This window comes from Tricharina praecox (genome assembly GCF_024521635.1).
Source record: "Tricharina praecox strain CBS 144465 chromosome Unknown BZA05scaffold_35, whole genome shotgun sequence".
In the NCBI taxonomy this organism is placed as follows: Eukaryota; Fungi; Ascomycota; class Pezizomycetes; order Pezizales; family Pyronemataceae; genus Tricharina; species Tricharina praecox.
In genome coordinates, this window is record NW_026250437.1 from 81,205 (window position 1) to 99,100 (window position 17,896).

The 17,896-nt window shown below is 54.3% G+C and overlaps 3 protein-coding genes across 3 annotated transcripts; 1 reads left to right on the plus strand and 2 right to left on the minus strand.

Annotated features, from left to right (window-relative positions):
• Positions 1-2,255: 2,255 nt before the first annotated feature.
• Positions 2,256-8,282, minus strand: BZA05DRAFT_427457 (uncharacterized protein; the record flags this gene model as incomplete). Its single annotated transcript, XM_051486060.1, has 7 exons — positions 2,256-2,807; positions 2,866-6,270; positions 6,334-6,573; positions 6,661-7,041; positions 7,150-7,313; positions 7,496-7,819; positions 8,123-8,282. The coding sequence occupies 7 exons, from the start codon at positions 8,280-8,282 to the stop codon at positions 2,256-2,258; spliced, it is 5,226 nt and encodes a 1,741-aa protein (XP_051335374.1).
• Positions 8,283-10,663: 2,381 nt separating this feature from the next.
• BZA05DRAFT_411311 (uncharacterized protein) lies at positions 10,664-11,274 on the minus strand. The gene has a single exon (XM_051484980.1). It carries the CDS (start codon positions 11,081-11,083, stop codon positions 10,775-10,777), a length of 309 nt encoding a protein of 102 aa, XP_051335375.1. The 5' UTR covers positions 11,084-11,274; the 3' UTR covers positions 10,664-10,774.
• Positions 11,275-12,993: 1,719 nt separating this feature from the next.
• BZA05DRAFT_359511 (uncharacterized protein) lies at positions 12,994-15,074 on the plus strand. Its single transcript, XM_051481470.1, has 7 exons — positions 12,994-13,250; positions 13,353-13,384; positions 13,438-13,451; positions 13,518-13,834; positions 13,904-14,028; positions 14,364-14,610; positions 14,700-15,074. Exons 1-7 carry the CDS (start codon positions 13,171-13,173, stop codon positions 14,782-14,784), a joined length of 900 nt encoding a protein of 299 aa, XP_051335376.1. The 5' UTR covers positions 12,994-13,170; the 3' UTR covers positions 14,785-15,074.
• The last annotated feature ends 2,822 nt before the right edge of the window (positions 15,075-17,896 follow it).

The following is a 17,896-nucleotide window of genomic DNA, read 5'->3' on the forward strand; positions in this document are numbered from 1 at the left end:
GTTGCGGCGGGAGTAACAGTTGCGGCGGGAGTGGCAATTGCAGCGGGAGGAGGAAGTGGAAGAAGTGATGCAGAAGCTGTCACCGAGAGAGGAAAGTGATGGGGGAGCTGTCAGCGAGGCGATGAAGTGATGGAGGACCTGTCTGGAAATGGACTGGACGGACGATTCCCAGGCCTGGTGACGGGGGAGCTGTGGGCGAGAGGAGGAGTTGTTAGAAAGATGAAGAGGACGGGCCGTGGGCTCGAGAGTCTTAAACTGAAAAATAAGCTTCATCATATCTGTCTTCAGAAAACTCTGCGCCTAACCATACGTTAGGACATTATCTGGTGGGTTCGATTCTGTCTGAGCTGCCTCTCTCTCTCATCGCCATCTACAGAATACCTAGAGTCCTGGACGTTCAACCTCCCACCCCCGCTCTCTCCTCTCGATCCGCCGCCAATACGTGACACACTTTACGCCGCTGCAGGCTGGGGAGGCGAGAATCCCTACATACGATGGACTTCATCATCGAGGGAAGGGAGGAAGCAAAACGTACGGCGAGGAACCCAAGTCCCCCTACACAGGATGTAAGACTATATACAGATGGATCAAGACTGGAATATAAGGCGGCGGGCCCCCTAGGGCCCAAGCAATGCGTGAATCACGCATTGACTGTAGTATAGATTACATACACTATCGACGTTATAGCGGAGTGATGGAGGAGCTTTCGGCGAGAGGAGGAAGTGAAGGAGGACACCTGTCGGCGGGAGAAAACGAATGTGGTTAGTAGTGAGCACCAAAGTTGGTGGAAATCAACATTGGCGGGCATGGCGGGGTCTTCATCATCATCTTCTTGTTCTTCTTCTTCTTCTTTTTCATCCTGGAGAATCACCTATCGAATAGACGGTCAACCCGCCCATCCCCGCTCCCTCCTCTGTGTGCACAGTGCTCCCTTCCGCGTCCGAAGCCTGCCGGCCTAGAGAGGCATTGGTGAAGAGCCCTCGGAAAACTCGTACTACGGTTCTTTCGCCCCGAGTCCTCTTCTGCATCATGCCGTCCATATACCGGTATTCGGTATCATGTGATCACCTTTTTCAAAAAGCCACTGCCGGTTCGTCCACCACGGTATGATGTACATACGAGCATATGTAGCATGCATACACATCTACACGGTCATCACCGTCACCAGCAGACCAGCAGACCACCATCACTCACGCTCACTCACACTGAATATAGCAAAGTATCAATTGAATTGAACCACTTCCCTCCGCATCCTCCCATCCCATCCCATCCCATCTCCTTCCCCCATCCCCACCCCATCCCCACCCCCCTCTCCTCCATCCACCAATCCTTCCACCAATCCAGAAAGAAAGAAAGAACAGCACGGTTTACAACAAACAAACATCAATGATCAATCGCATCGGAATCAACAAAATGCATCAAAGTGGTTAAAAAAGAAGAAGAACAAGAACACCTACAACACCTCTTGCAACTGGGCGGCAGGATCGGTTTTTTTTTAGGATACCACCCCCTCTCCTCTCCTCTTCCCCCATCCCCACATCCTCCCGTCCTCCCGTCGCTATTCACACTCCCGTCACTACCCACACACTCCCACTCCCACAATCAACCATCCGCTCTAAGTAAAAGCGTAAAAAAAAGGATATCCAGAAGAATCGAAGTCACAAACCAACACAACACAACACACAACACACAAGACAAAACACTATCTTAATCTCCCTCGATCCCTCAAGGGTTCCCTCGAGGGGAGGGAGGGAGGGGGAGGGGGGCGTAAAATAAACAAAGGAAACTTAGGTTAGAAAATCATAAAAAAAAACCATTGAGCAAGTCCAAAAAAGAAAACGAAAAAAAAAAAACTTGTTCATCCATCCACACACCCCATTTCCAGGCATAATAAGGGAAGAAAAGAGAAAAGAAAAAGACATCCATCAAAAACCTCGAGCCACTCGATCAAGCAACATTCCCGCACTACACCGTGAACGAAAAGGAAAAAGAGAAATAAAAGGAAAAGGAAAACGAAAAGGAAAAGAAAATCACAAACATCAAGAACGAGGACACGTTAACCCCTCATGACCGCCGCATTACTAGAACACAAGAAGAGGAAGAAAGAAAAGGGAAAAATACGTAAAATAGAAGATGTAAAAAGATCAACACGGAACCTTAACCCCAGCCAGCCAACCAACCCAACCCGCAGCAGACCAGCCAACCCACATACCCTCCCTACCCAATCAAGCCCAGAAGCGATCATCTTACCCTCTCTAAAAGCACGCAAAGCTCCTCGTCTTCTTTTTGTTCAATGCCTGCATGCGTTCCTCGAGTGCCGCACGAGCTTGCTCCGCCTTCTGTCGAGCCATCCTCTCTTCTTCAACCGCCTGCACCGAGTACCGGCTCGACGCGCTCTCGTTCTTAGTCTTCTCGAGTTCCTGCTGGACCTGGCTGGCTTTGAGCTGGAAGCTGTCGCGATCGCTCGTGAGCCGCTTCATCGTCGTCTCACAGTCGGTCAGCGCCTCCTCGAGCGTCGCCGTGAGCGCCTTCTCGGCCTGGAGCTGCTTCTCGAGCGTCTTGATACGGGCCTCCTGGTCCTCAAAGTGCGTCGACACGTAGTCCTTGCTTGGTCGGCGGGCCGGGCCAGCACCTGGTGGAGGGCTGGTGGAGGGCAGCGGGGGGAGGGGAATCGCTGGAGGTGGTGAGGGCAAGGCGCTGGATGTGCTCTTGCGTACGCTGCCAGTGTTGTTGGAAGAAGTGGAGTTGGATCGCTGTGCTCTCGAGCCCATGCTTTGAAGCTCCAACTCAACCTCAGACAATTTCAACTAGTTATACCGTCAGCAACTCATTCACTCAAACGCATGTATCCAGAGATAGACATACCCTCAACTTCATGATTTCCTCATTAAGGCTCTCGATGACCTTCTGTGACTCGGCCGACTTCTGCTCGGACAGCGCCGCCAAAGCATCGCGCTCCTGCTTCGCCTTCTCGAACTCCAGCGTGATCGCAGCCAAGTTCTTCGAAGACTCCTGGTTCTGATCGAAGGTGAAAGTGAGCTCCTGTTCGAGGTCCTCGACGAGCTTCGCGTGCTTCCTCTCCTTCTCGCTGAGATTCTTGAGTTCCGCCTCGCGCTGGTCCTGGACGTCCTGCAGTTCCTTCAAAGAAGCAACATGCGCAGCAATCGTCTCCTTCTGCTCGGCGAGTTGGCGTTCGAGGTCTTCCTTCTGCGCAGCGAGTTGGCGTTGCAGATCTTCCTTGGCCTCATTCCCATCGTCCGCGGCAACCGACTTCTCGCTCTGCGCCTGGTCGTACGAGGTCTGGACCTGGTCATACGAGGCCTGGAGCTGATCATACGACTCCTGGAGCTGTGCAAGCTTCACAGCGTGTGCGGCACCGGTCTCCTGGCTTTCGGCGAGTTCGCTGCGAACGGCGGCAACAAGCTCCTCGTGCTTCGCGGCAGCGGCGGCAGCCTCCTTCTGAGCACGCTCTTCTGCCTCCTTGAGGGCAGTAAGCGCGGAAACCTTTTCTTCCCGAAGGACCTCAAGCTGTTTGACAGCCTCGTCGTAGTCACGCTCCATCTTCTCGAGGCGACGTTGCTGGCCCTCGATGAGTTCCTTGTTCTGAGCAATATTCATCTGAAGGTTCATGTTGACGATTTGAAGCTGCTCGATCTGGTCTTTGGATGAAGCCTCATTGGTGAGCAAAAAATCGATTTGTCGGTCGGCATCGGACTGGAACTTCTCAAGCTCCGTAACACGGTTGAGCTGCAAATTGATGGTCTCCTTATTATGTGCGATATTCTCCTGCAGTATATCCACGCGCCTTTGGTAGTCGTGGAGCTGCTGATCGTACGAGAACCGGATGTCAAGCTCATTCTGCATCGATGCCTCCTTGGTTTTTGAAAGATCGATCTCAAGGTCACGAAGATTCTTCTCAAGAGCCTGCTTCGACTCCTGAAGGTTGTCAAGTGCCCGGAACTGGCCAGACTTGAGCTGCTCCAGGTCGTTGTGGAGCTCAAGGATCTTAGCCGCCTGATCACTAGTCAGTCGCCGTTCCTTGGTCAACTCGTCGAGAAGACTGAGAGCATTGGACGGAGAGTTTGTTGCGATCGACTCCACAGCGCCTCTCGCAGATGCAAGCTCGCGCTCGCGGTCCGCGAGAGATTGCCGGGTCTTGTAGAGCTGAGCTTCGGTCTCGTCGATTCGGCGCTGCATAACCGCAACGACGGAAATGTCCATCGGCGAAGTCTGAATGCTCGTCCGCTCCCTGGTCAGACCGGCGATCATGGTAGACTTGGACTCCATCTCCTTCCTGAGCGAGTTGACTTCTTGCTCCAGTTCAGAGATACGGTCCAGGCGATTTTGAAGTTCCCGCATGGCACCATCAATGTTGAGCTCAAAGTTCTCAAGCACATCAGGTTGCGCGCTCAAGTGCTCATTCGCAAGTCTCCGAAGACTGGTAAACGCACGTTGCGCGCGATCAACAACAGCCAAACTCTGACTCGACTTCCTTCTAAGAAATTGAGATGGGCTGGGGCTGCTGCTGTTCCGGGGGCTGTTGCCACTCTTGAATTCGGCAAGCTCGTCGCGGGTTTTGCTGAGTTCCCTCTGGAGATTCTGCTGCTCTTCCTCGGCTGCACGCTCGAGCTCTTCCTTCTCCTTGAAGAGCATCTCAAACTTCTTCAAGAGGTCATCCGGCGAGGCGGTAGAAGCCCTGGTGACTTCGCGTTCCGTTTCCGTTTCGAGGGTGATCTTTAGCGCGTTCTCGTCGGTTTCAGTATAGCCCGGAGGGGCATGAGACACACCAGCCAAGGACAGCTCCGATGATAGCGAGAGCGATGATGAGAGCTGTTCCTCGGATTCCTTCAAACCGTTCACCCTCGCGTCTGCTAAAAAAGAGACAGGCCGCAGTTCTGGGGACTCTGGTGGTGAGGTTCCCCTTGATATGGAGTCCATGACAGGAAGGGTCTTCTTGGCGTGCCGAAGCTCGTCGAGTTGATCGCGCATCGCTGATATGTTTCGCATGGCCTGATCGTAGTTTACGGTGACCTGCTCGAACTCCTGCAGAGTCTGCTCGTGCTCCACCTTGAGGTCGAACAATTCCTGCTGCACAGTCTCGAACTTGTCGGCAACAAACTGCGACTGTGCGGGACTTTGCGGCATGTACTTGTACTCGTCGTCTTTGGAAGTAGGCAGGTAGTCGTCCTCCGCAACGGACTCCAAAATCGGAGGAGTGCCGGACATGACAGGTGGAGTGGGTGATCGAACGGCGAACCGAGAAATGTCCAGCGTGGGATGGTTCCGATCCTCTGAGAATGGCTCGGAACGAATAGAGTCTGCCTTTGATGACAGCGAAGGAACCGGCGTTCGGCCTTCCTCGTCGTTGGTCTCAGCAGCAGGCTCTACAGCCGCCTTCTCCTTGTCCTTGATGTTATCCAATTCGAGGAGCAAGTGGTCGAGCTTGCCGAGACTCCGTTGTCGGTCAATGACATGCTCCAAGCGGTCGATCTCGCGCTGCATCAGCTCCATGTCCTGCTCAGATTCCGCGAGTCGTTCCTCGAGAGTCGAAATGTAGTCTTCGCATCCCGCCTCGTTCTCACGAATCCGCGCAATCTCCTTCTGCAGTTCTCGGATGATGGCGGAGTTTTTCTCCTCTCCCGATGTATGGCCACTAAGCTTTGTCTCGAGGTCTTTAAGGTAGTTTTCGGTGCTCGATTCGCGATCCACCATCTTCTGCAGACGAGCCTGAAGTTGGTGGTTGACGGTCTCAACATAGGCAAGCCTGCTCTCCTTCTCGAGCAGAGTGCTTTCCGAGTTACTCAGGGACGATCGAGTGCTAGTGAGCGACGATTCAAGGCTCTGAATCGTCTTTTCGTACTCCAAGACAACCTGCTCGACCGCTTCCGCAAAGGAATTCGACCTCTTGATCCTGTCCACGGCAGAGTCGGCGTACTCAGTGGGGTGCGCCCGAGGCTCATCCGTGTCTGTCGCCCGGGTGATCTCGGAAATCACTTTGGCATGTCGTTGACTCAAAGCGGTGTAATTCTCCTGAAGATCGAGGAGCTGGTTCTGCAACTCAACCTCTCTTTCTGCCGAGCGACTGTCTCTAACTCCTCGCGTCTTCTCATTGGTTGTTCGCTCGTTCGATTCCGTTCTGTTGCTCTTGAGCTGCTCGCGGAGGAACGCAATTTCAGCACGTAACCGATCGATGAGTTGTTTCATGTCGCCGTCATCTGAGATTTGCTGAATCCGGGGTTTACTCTGGATGGCACGAGCGCGTTGAGCGTACTAGAGGCGAGGTCAATCATCCTGCACTACCAATCCACAAAATGCAATTTTGGATTGACTTGCCTGAATGGTGTTCAGTGTTTCACTCAAGTGGAATTCGGCAGGCGTTACACAAGCAATCATGTATGTGATGGCGTTACCACCCAGGGAGTCTTGCAGAAGTCGTGTGAGTTTAGAATCACGGTATGAGACGTGGGATCCCGATTGGCGTGATGAGAGTTGAGATATAACCTTGCCCAAACTTGCCAGACCTGCGTTGATAGAAATACCCTCCTTTGCTCGCTCTCCTTGGGCGTGGGTATTCTACGCACAAATTCTTAGCAACCCATAGCTTCGACTCCGCCTCCCCTTCGGCACCTTTCCCCCTGTATCGTGGATGGAGAGCCCTACCTTCAAACGTTCACTTCCCGCCAAGTCGACAAAGTGCATTTTGCTGTCAACAGTCATGAAACCCTCCGGTCCCATGTCCGCCGGCATCGACATTCTTTTCGAAGCCTTATCCATGTCCTTCACCTTGCGTTGGACCAAGTTCAAACTGAACACAGCATGCGAACGCGAAGATTTGGCGTTGATCGCGGTGGCATCGGTCTGTCGGATTGAGGACCCGAAGCTCAGCACTCCCATCAAATCCTGTACATTATTGATCTCGACTTGTCGCAATCCGGTCAGTAATATGCGCCCCTTCGTGTCCTCCCGGACGGTTATAGGTGCTCTGTCGTCGTGTCGCGTTCCTTCCGGCAATAACAGATCTCGCAGTTGCTCGTTGTAAATCTACAGGGTTGTGTTAGAGAAACATGCAACATCCGCCATCCCCGTTGGCACACGCGCACACTCCGTGACGGAGAGGGGCTCAGCATCAACAGCACCACAAAGACTCACCTCGACATATGTGGCCTTCATTGTCCAGCCTTTATCGGGGTTGTTCCGCTGAAGTGTCGCGATTGGGGTCGAATAGCGCACGGGCGCCCTAATACCAGAATTCTTATCGCAATTCGATCCTCCGAGTCTATCGAAGAGAGCAATGGCAGCCCTTGGGATTACCCCTGAAAAATACCAGTTGTATCAGCCCGCCATCCTGGTTACCGAAAAACAAAAAAACTACCCGCGCAGGCTAAACAGGACGACCCCCCACAGACTCGGGGGCGGAGAGTGCAGTGGGAGTTTCTGCACAACGAATGCTGCGTCTGGAGCCTGCCGTCTGACCCGGGGGAATGGCCTTACTCACCCATTTGGTGGTGATCGGGATGCTCGCCAGGCTCAGCCGTGCCCATGGTATACGACTTTCCAGCGCCGGATTGACCGTAGGCAAGAACTGACACATTGTAACCCTGAAGAAACGCGTTGACGCTCTCCTCCAAGTACTCCCAGACGCCATCCTGTGTGACATCGGGCCCGAAAACACGATCGAAGACGAAGATTTTCCTGCCCTGCGGACTGTCGACGGCGGCGCTGGTGGGGCTCGTAACGTGTACCATTCCCCTCTGAAATCGCTGTGGGATCAACTCAAAGCCGGGGTCGGACGGTTTGAGCGGCGGCCGGACGCGTACAGCTGTGACAAAACAAAATCTCCATGTTAGAAAAAATGCGCACAATAAACTTTTTCAATGCTCGGAGTTTATAGCCCGACCAATCCCAGACCACCGCAACCGTTACCGCTTAAATCCCCCCGCGATCCCAGCCCATTACCGCCAACTCTCCTTTCCCGACTCCCGAGAACACAGGGGGGCGGGAGGGTAGGAGGACGGCCAAGTAGGAGAGTATGCGGGAGAAAGTAATGCACAGGTAAAGCCGGGGATTGAGCTATAGCCTTGCAGTGGTGGGGACAGTGGCGAGGTGATGGAGATACACGTACCGACTTTGACAGATGTCCTCCCATCCTCATCCGAGGCTCTGCTTCCACCCGCTCGACTGCTCATGCTCATCCGACTCGAGCTTCGCGCAGGTCGCATCATGGCGCTCATGGGTCGCGGAGGGTGGTCGCGCGGTGACGGCGACCCTGGAGACCCGACCATTGCCGCCGGAGGATTGGTTCTGACTTGCTGTGTATTTTGAGCGACGATGGTTCGGTGGTTGATGTGGTTGTAGATGGTGTAGTGTGTGCGTGGTACGGTATTACTATGGTTGTGGTATATGCGTGTTTATTTGGAGTCGTTGTAGGTAATCGTGCTCGTGACGATCGTCAAGATTATCGTCGAAGGAGTGATACTGTTAAGGAGCGTATTGGGTTGATTCTGGGGACGGTGGTGGAGGTCGGTGGGTGGTTGAAGGGCCGTGTGTTGCTAGGCGGAAGAGGAGGGAGGGAGGGTGGTGGGTATTGGTGGTGGTAGAGGTGGTAGAGGTGGTAGTGGTGGTAGTGGTGGTGGTGTTCTTCCTATGGCTTTCCTCTCTCACACTTCCTCGCTCTGTCGAAGGAGGTAGGACAGATGGCAGGCGTAGCGATACTGGTGGTGTTGGTGTTGGAGGAAGGAGTGAGATGGCAAGGGGGGGTGTGTGGAGGGGGGCTTGCTTGCTGTAGAGTAGCGGGCTAACGAGTCGTCGCGCGTTCCTCCCTTCGGTCGTTGGGCGGTGGTGCTAGTCCCGGTATTGGTCTTCGTTCGTTCTGCTCGTCCTTCGTCTTCTTCTACTTTTAGAAGGAGTCTTCACGCTCGCAGAGCTGTCATGGGCGGCACCCGGTTCGACTGCCAGTTAATCACGATGGGCCACGAATGGGCACCCTCTCCATGAACAGCAGCAACAGCATCATCAGCATCATCATCACACATCTATCTAGAGTACTCGGCGTCTACGTTTACGTCTGCTGCAGCTGCCTCGCCTGCTGGCAGCAATGAACGGTGATGGGTGAGTAAAGTTCGCAGCTCGCCGGCGAGCATTGCCACTGGTCGGACCGTCGAAGGATGGCGAGGCAGAGCGGGGAATTCGGTGAAGGTAAGGATGTGGGACAGACGGCACTCTAATATCGGGCCTGACAGGCAATCAATCGCAAGAAGGTGCCGTCAAAGGAGGAGACAGAAAAGGAGATCTTTCTCTCCAGATCTAAAAATGCCCACGCCCTCCCATTCCATCCAACCAAGTCCCTCTCTTTCCCCGTTCATCCACTCTCACTCTTTTAATCGAATGAGGCGATCTGAAAGGGTCCGCACACACCTATTCACACACACACCACACCACTGCCACCCACCACCTCACAAAACACGCGGCACACAAGCGAGATCAACGGTTAAATCCAGGAACACCAGTCAACATCTCTCCTTCGGCGGGGAGCGGCAATTGTTCTCGCACTCTCTCTCAGTCTACGCCACCCCTTTGCCTGCGGTACCGGGCCGGGACGATATCTGAAGTGGACCCTTTTTCTTCAAGGGAAGCTCCTGCAGTTTGTTTCGTTTCTTTTTTTTCTTTTCCCATGGTAAGAGCTTGCTCGCCCTGCAACTGCTGCACTAAGCTAGTGATGCCGGCTGTAATCCTCTCGCCAAGACAGAAGGGAAACTGCGGGAGTTACCTGGCGATGCTCCCAGGTATCCTAGGTAGCCTTCCTCGAATCCAAAGTATCAATCCGTGAGTTCAACTTCGAGTTCATCGTTGATGATCCGTTGGAAATCATCCGCTGCAGACGTCAAAAAATCTAGCACTCGAATGGCCCACGCCTCGTCGATCCCCAACTCCTGCTCCGGAGCTTTTGCATGAGATATCCAAGACCGCGGAGCGCCCACTCGCCCGGCGTACGTACTCTACATATGTAGAGTATGCAGAGACGGGGCGGTAAATTCTCTCGAGCGATGTGGGGCGTCAAGATGTCGCACTGGATCTAGAGGATATGTCAGGCGGTAACTCGGAAGACAGGAGAGTACAGTTCCCACATACCGCATAATCCACACGTCATCGAGTTCGACGGTGAAGCTGTAAATTTGTCACCGTTGTCGTCGTTGACGCTGTCGCGGTTGCCTTCGCCGTCGTGGTGCTGTCGTGGTCGTTGGAGTTGTTGGATGGGGTTGGCGGGTATGTCCGATCGAACAAGTCCCCTCCACCAGCAACGAGCTCGTACTCGGCTTCATTCGGATTCTTGCAGCGGGTGCTCGTGTTCGAACTTCACCCGCGCGAACAGATGGGTGAAGTACTCTACTATAGCATATCTACTGAACGTCGCGCCGTCTATGCACGTTTACTCGCCCACTCCTCCGAGCGGTTGCGGAGAACTCACAGCCAACGCAACCACCACCACCACCATCACCACCACCACCATCACCACCACCACCGTCGCCATCGCCATCGCCAACACCAGCATCCGCAGCATCGGAAACATCTGTACTTACGCGTCCGACCCAGCGTCTCCCACGCGACCGGAACCGGTTAGCCCGACAATGGGGGGTCCGTTCGGCTGGGAAGAACACGGAAAGATGGGGGCGGGCGAGACTCGAGAGGGGGAGGGGGGGAGGCATGTTTGGTTTGTCGAGTGCGGAAAAAGTCCGAGCACCCCTCTCCCTCTCCTCTCCTCGGCATGCAGAATGGATCATGCATATCGACTGCTTCCACGAAGCATAGCATGCACATGTCGAGGATGCGGCAGTTGCTGTGCGATACACGATCTCGGCTCGCCCAGCATTCCGACCGTTCGTTCGAAATCCAAACCTGCAGTAGAATTTTCCCTTCCCCTCCAAACCCTTTGATGGAGAAAAAAGGAGAACATCCCCAACCCGGTAGAAGATGGATGGAAGAGTTCGGCGGTGGGGCGGGCACGCACGCTAGATACTCTAGTTGGCACTAGCAAACACAAGCGACCACCCCTCGTTCTTCCTGCAGCCAGCAGGTGTGCGCGCATGCAGGAGGGGCGAGCTCGTCACGTCCTGATTCGGGCGGAAGTACGAAAGTACGAGCTGAGGCGTCGAAAAGGGGAAACGAACGAAGACGAGAGCTTTTTTCTTTTCCTTTTCGTTCCTGGCTAGGGGCGAGGGTTGGGTTGGCCACCCGGCTGCACCGCTGCCAGTCAGCAACACCTTCCCCCCCCCCCCCGACCCATCCCATCCTCCTCGAATCACCGCGGCTACGGTGGGAGGTGGAGACATGTACCGTACCGGTGTATGTGCACACACGTCTGGTGCAGCATCTTTAAGCTGGGTTGCTTCTCTAATTGAGTTGCTTCTCTTTCTCTTTCCGTATGGTTCGTCTGTTTTCGCCTGTAGGCTGTGTTTGATGAGCAGCAACTTCCCTCCGCACAGTCCACCCGCGTAGGTACTCTACTCTACTCTATGTGCCCACTCCGCACGGAAAGTCCCACCGTTTCAAGTGTCCCACGTCCCAGGGGCTGGCCTTGCTTGTTGGAGATCAACTCGACTCGTCTCGACTCGCGATGTTGCAATCAGTTGGATCTGCAGTTTCAGATGCAGCTGGCTGATTGAAAGGGATCTGGCCTTGTCTTTGTACTCTACACACTCTGTAGCTCTTGACGGCGGTGGGGTTCCCATCAGGAACCCCTCCCATTTACGTTCACCTATGTCTCCATCGGGACAGCGGGACAGCGGGAGATAGAAATTTTCACGGACAGAAACGCGGTGAAGAAGGTGAAGAAGCAGAGACCTTCCAGAAGTCGCGATGCAGCGCAGATCCTTCGTCCATCATCCAGCCATCATCCAGCCATCCAATTACATGTGCACGAGCAGCCTTGGTAGTGCCCCCCGTGTCTCCCCGTTCAATTTCGGATCTGCCGTAGAGAAGGCGGTATCTAACTATAGGTAGTAGAGCATCGTGGAGCGTGGAGCGTGGGGCGTGGGGCTAATGCAGTGGCGGAGATGATGCTGATGGATGGATCGAGTTGTGATGGCGGTGTCTCGGAGACTATGCCTACGGCGGTGGACGGGGCACGGGGTGCGGAACATAGGCTCTCACTCGGAGTGAGGATGATGGATGAAGGATTGGTATTTGAAGACGACGACGACAATGACTTCTCGCATGCGAAAATCGTGGTGGATATCTGAACGTGCTATTCTACCTACCTAGTTGAAGAGAGTCGGAGGCTGCGCATTGCCCGGATCTTGAGCGCGCAACGCCAGAGGCTACAGTGTCTGATAAAAGGTGACCTTCACCAGTAGAAGTCGGAGAGGCCGACGTGCGATCCTACGTGCGAGGAACATCTCGTCAACATCGTAGTCCCCTACAAATCCGTTCCCTTGGACAACATGGCAAATACATCCCGCCTCATGTTTTGGAATCAGATCTCACGATCGCGATTCAGGTCTGCGAGTCTGCAGTGATCACGACCACGAGGAAAGCAGCAGCCCGTTGTCTTTCGAGGGCTGTGGGATGATTTGACTTGGCTAAGTCCATGTGAGGAATCTGGAGACACATACATAGCTAAAAAGGGAAGTATCATGGTAGACACGGGAAAGATACTCTTCGGCTGGGTGCATATGTGGCTTTTCGAGGACGACTCAGTTCAGCTCGTCTCTGGGGTACATCGACCTGTTGCAAGAGGGGGGATATCTCAGCTGGAATGGAGTATCCAAGTCTCATTCCTCTCTGGATCATCCGAGCCTGCACTTGTATGTACCGCCTCTCACGAGCGGATCGAAAGCGAATGGCACTTCGAGCCCTCTCTCTGCCCAAAACCGAGTGACAGCCATGATTTCACATGCCTCCCGGCCTTGGCCGAGCTCAGCCCTACGGTATCAGCCTTCGTTACACGGCGCATCTATACGGCAACGTACGCGTGCGTGCGAGCGTGCATCCCGCCAACCTCGGCCCACGTACGGCCCACGTACGGCCAACCCACGGCATGCCTTAACCGCAGCGCACCGCACCTCATCACCTCCGCCAACGCTTCAAGCTTCCCATCTCCTCTTCTCTTCTGTTCTCCCTCATAGTTACTCTACCTCACTAAACACGGCAAGAAACGAAGCACGATACAATACTATGGCAAACAGACTTGCACAGTTCGTTGGTCACTTGGAGTTATCGCCCATTGCGCAGGTCGCTGGGAACTCGGTTGGGAGGTGGGTTACGGCGGGATGGGGCGGGCAGGCGGGCAGGCGGGCAGGCAGGCGGGGTGTCTGGGTGTCTGGGTAGGTGGGAGTGCTGACGAAGTGAATACCCAGACGTTTGGAGGGGAAGGTTGCAATTATCACTGGTATGTCCTGTATCCCGCCCGATCACTTATGAGTTGGGCCTGACATTCCGCAGGCTGTAATTCACCGGTAACGACCCCCACCTCTCTCCCACCATGCTATCATAGGCTCTCGTTCTAAGAGCTCACCGTCCAGCTCGGAATCGGCCGCGCAACAGCGCACCAATTCGCTTACAACGGCGTGCGGGCATTGTACGTGTGCGACTTCGACGGCTCCCACCTTCCGGCGCTGCAGCGCGAGATCGCCGCGTCATACCCGGGCGTGCAGGTGTTCGCGCGCACTTTCGATGCCGCCGACGAGGCCGCCGTCAAAGCCGTGGTCGATGAGGCCGTCAAGGATCATGGCCGCCTCGACGTGTTCTTTGCCAATGCTGGCATCGTCGGCAGTCATGTCCCCGTCACTGATATTCCGATCGATCAGTTTATGTGGACTATGAGGGTTAATGTTTCGAGGTGAGTGGGGGGGGGGGAGGGGCGAGGGGGAAAGTGTGCGGGGAGCGGGGGGGGGCTGATTTGGAATAGTGTCTTCCTGGCCGTCAAGCATGCGTCGAAGGCAATGATGTTCACCGGCCCAGAGAAGCCGCAGTCCGGCGGATCGTTTATCGCCACCGCATCCACCGCGGGAATCAGGTCTGGAGCTGGCGCAAGTACTAATCCCCCGTTCCCGTAACCTACTACCTATCCCATGACCCTCCGAACGACGTTGCTGGATACACAAAGTCAAAATTCGAGGTCCAGAGCGGTGATGGCGAGGGCACGTATATCTCACGGCACCCGCCCGTCCTACGGACCGCGCCGAGTCCGGTTATATATGCCCCACTATTAGCGGGACTCCGCAGCCGGGAGTGCCGTGCTCGGTGCCCTTCCTGTCAAGCTGTCAATCTGTCAAGCTATCCCCTCTCCCCGACCGTTTCCCATACTCACCTACCCACCCACCTACCCACACCCCCTTCCGCAGACATATAATAACACGCCCTCATAGCCGACTACTCCGCGTCCAAAGCGGCGGTGATAAACATGATGCAAACGAGTGCGTTCCAGCTATCGGGGACGAACATCCGCTGCAACGCCGTGTGCCCAGGCCTGATCGAGACGGGGATGACAGCGGCGGTCTACGACGGCGCCCGCAAACGCGGCACCGAGGCGAAGATTGGACAGATCAATCCCCTCAAGCGCGGGGGAAACGCGGATGAGATCGCAAGGGTTGCGTTGTTTCTGGCTAGTGATGAGTATGTCTCCGCCTCCAGTGGAAACGGGGGGATGGGGGGATGGGAAGGGGATGCGGAGAAAGCGGGCTGACGAATGCTGGATCGTGCAGGAGCTCGTACGTGAACGCGCAGTTCTGGGCCGTCGATGGCGGGCTCAGCGGGAGTCATCCTACTATGCCGGGGAGGATGGCGTAGGCCCGTTGAAACGTTGAACGGTTGAACGGTTGTGTTGTGTCGATATGGTTGTTTCATGAATGGTTATGTATTCTGTCCGCTCGTAGTCATGTAACTATCGCCGGTTGATATCCTATATTTCTTAGGGCATTGCGCGGGTGCGATGGTACATCCGCTACATACCTCCGGTACATCGGGCATACCGTCGCCTACAACCCTTCATTCTCGCCGGATGCCGGTGTGTAGGTATGTGGGAAGTAGTTGTTGTAATTGTGAAATGTATTTTTACCGTGCATGGCATTGCATCAGGGAATGAGTATAGTAACAAGTGACAAGTAACCCCTAGTAACGAGTATACAACGAGGATATCGATTGCATTCGGGCAGGGAGTACATGAAGTCCACCCCCTCACCCCCTCACCCCCGCACCGTGTAGAGTATATATGTGGGAAGCAAGTGGAGTGGAGTAGATGCAATGCCTAACTGGGCCCTGTGCATGCTATTCGCCTCCAGAGCATGCGGAGGATGCAGAGCATGCAGAGGATGCAGAGCCTACAGAAGTTTCTTTTGCGGTTGTGGAGGCGGTTGTAACAAGTAAGCAACTTCTTACCCACAAGCAAGAAACCGAGTGCAAACTCATGCCTCACCTGGCCCTCACCCTTCTCTTTCCTCCCTCTTTTTCCTCCCCGTCTCCCTGCTTCCCCACCCCTCTCTCCCTCTCGCTCGCCTCCCCTCCTCCGCCTTCCCCTATGTAGAGTATGTAGGCAGAGTAAGCATGTATGTAGGAAAGTGGATATCACGAGACCACCAAACAGACAAAACAACAAAACAAAGCAAAATAACACAACACAACACAACAACACGGCCCAAGCTCCCGAGCCGTGTGTGTTCGTGTGTTCGTGTGTGTGTGTGTGTGTGTGTGTGTGTGTGTGTGGAATACTCAGGGTACTCCACTATGATGGTTAGGTGGGAGGGAGGTAGTCCGTGTCCCCTTCTATGGAGCAGAGTGTGATTTTGTTTCCTTTCTTATTTCTACGGGCTGCTTGGTGGTGCTGCTTGGTAGTGCTGCTTGGTGGTGGTGGTGTCGCATTTTGGAACGTGCCCACCGCCCACCGCCCACCGCCCACTGCCAACTGCCAACTGCCAACTACTAGTAGTGTACCTGGGTAACCACGGTAGAAAATAATCGGATACACAGATGGATACCATGGTCCACGACTGCGCCAGAGGGCCGGACCGTCGCAGCTACTTTTATAAGTAGAGTACTGGTAGACTCACTCTCGACGTCTCGACGTCGAGGATTCGAAAGCAATAGCTATCATATCTACAGATATTTGAGTTGTACCATAGATACCATACAGGAGCTTATCATGCTGATACGGTAGTTATCTTCATTCACACACACACGGCTGTTCATGAAGTCCACGCTTTATTTATGTCTATGTGTGTGTGTGTGTGGGGGGGGGAGTTTACTATTAGCGCGTCCGATTACTATTTTCCATGTCCCCTGGTGGATACTGGAGAGGGAAGCGTGGGCGTGGGGGAAGAAGCAATTATCTTTTATTTTCGCCTTCCTTTGTTTTTGTTTTCTTCGATTCTCGGCGAAGAAAAGGTCAAGAAAGAAAAGGTCAAGGAGGAGTGCTGACTGTGTAGTAGATACCGTATGGTGATATGATCGCCACGATACGATACATACGGCGGTAAGTTGGAGAAACCCACGGGTTTACCTACCTTGATGTTTGACATATATAGAGTGATATGCATCATAGAAGGAGGAGGAAGAGGAGGAAGAGGAGGAGAAGTTGTGCGGTGAAGGAGTGCAGTGCGCACGGGCGCAGGGAAAAAAATGAGAATTTGGCCATGAAATCGGGAGCCGAAGGCGTTTAGCCGAGGCCTTTTAGAGCGGCGGTTTCTGGAGCGGTTTGTTTGGGCGGGCGGACGAGCAGGGAACAGAAACGGAAGGGGATGGGGAAGGAAGGGTCTTGCTTGCTGTCTTCGGATTCGTTTAACCGATGAGTGTGGTTGTCGGATACGAGACGAGTAGAAACAGAAGAAGAAGAAGAAGAAGAAGAAGAAGTAGAAGAAGAAGAAGAAGAAGAGAGAGGGATGTTCCTGGCCTGGAACTGGATGGAGAGCAGGCGATATCTATCCGTTCCTCGGTGGGTTGTCAGAAGGTTAGGTTGTGATGTGGTTCTAGAGTAGTGGCTTGTTTTCGAAATTCCATCCGTGCGGAGGAGGCACGACCCAACCAACCCCCACGGGCCGAAACACCGACAGTGAGAGCGTCGGCACACATCTCCTTTCCAGGTGGAAGGCGTGAACGCTTTGATGGCGAGTCTGCACTCTCGGTGTGCTTACACATCTACAGACCTTCCTTGTTATGTATAGGCAGGCACCGTATGCACAGAAATACGGGTCGTTGACGCAGTGCATCATCGTCACTTCCGACAGAGTGGTCGTCGAACTAGAGGAGATGGAGGGTCATAGTGAGAGGAGCTTGCTGCCCCGGGTGCGAGGAGCATTTCCCTCGAGATGATGGCGGTGATGATGATAGTGATGATGCTATCTATCCGCTGTGCGGTCGGTCGGTACTGCAATCTGCAGAAGCAGCAGCGGGAGGTTTGTGATGGACTCTGCAAATGCGCAGACTAGAGTGCTACTGCGTCGTGCGGCCGCCGTGGGTTGGATGCGAGATTTGGTGTTCACAGATACTCTAGATATCGATCGCGCCGGCGGCGGCGGTGTGCCGGGGGGAGGGGAGGGGATGAAGCCAACATGTGTGCTCCTGCAGAGTGGACATCCAACCAACCCAACCGTCACCAACCACCCACAGCTGCGATCCGTGACGGAGATGGGGGAAGGTGTGAGACTGATTTCGATTGCCAGTCGACTGTTGGATATCGTGAAGCCGACAACCATGACAGGTATCTCGGTGGGTCTCGAAATGCTCGCACTCTATTTCCTTTCCTTTCCTTGCCTGTTCTCTGTCGTCCTGTTCGCCGTTGACTCCGAACGGCCGCAGGGAGAAGGCCATCGTGCCAAGTGCATCGATCAACCGAATTCTGCAGACCGAATCTCCAACAGCTGCAGGTACCTCACGCCCCAAGCCAGTAGGATTGCGAGCAGCGGGGCCG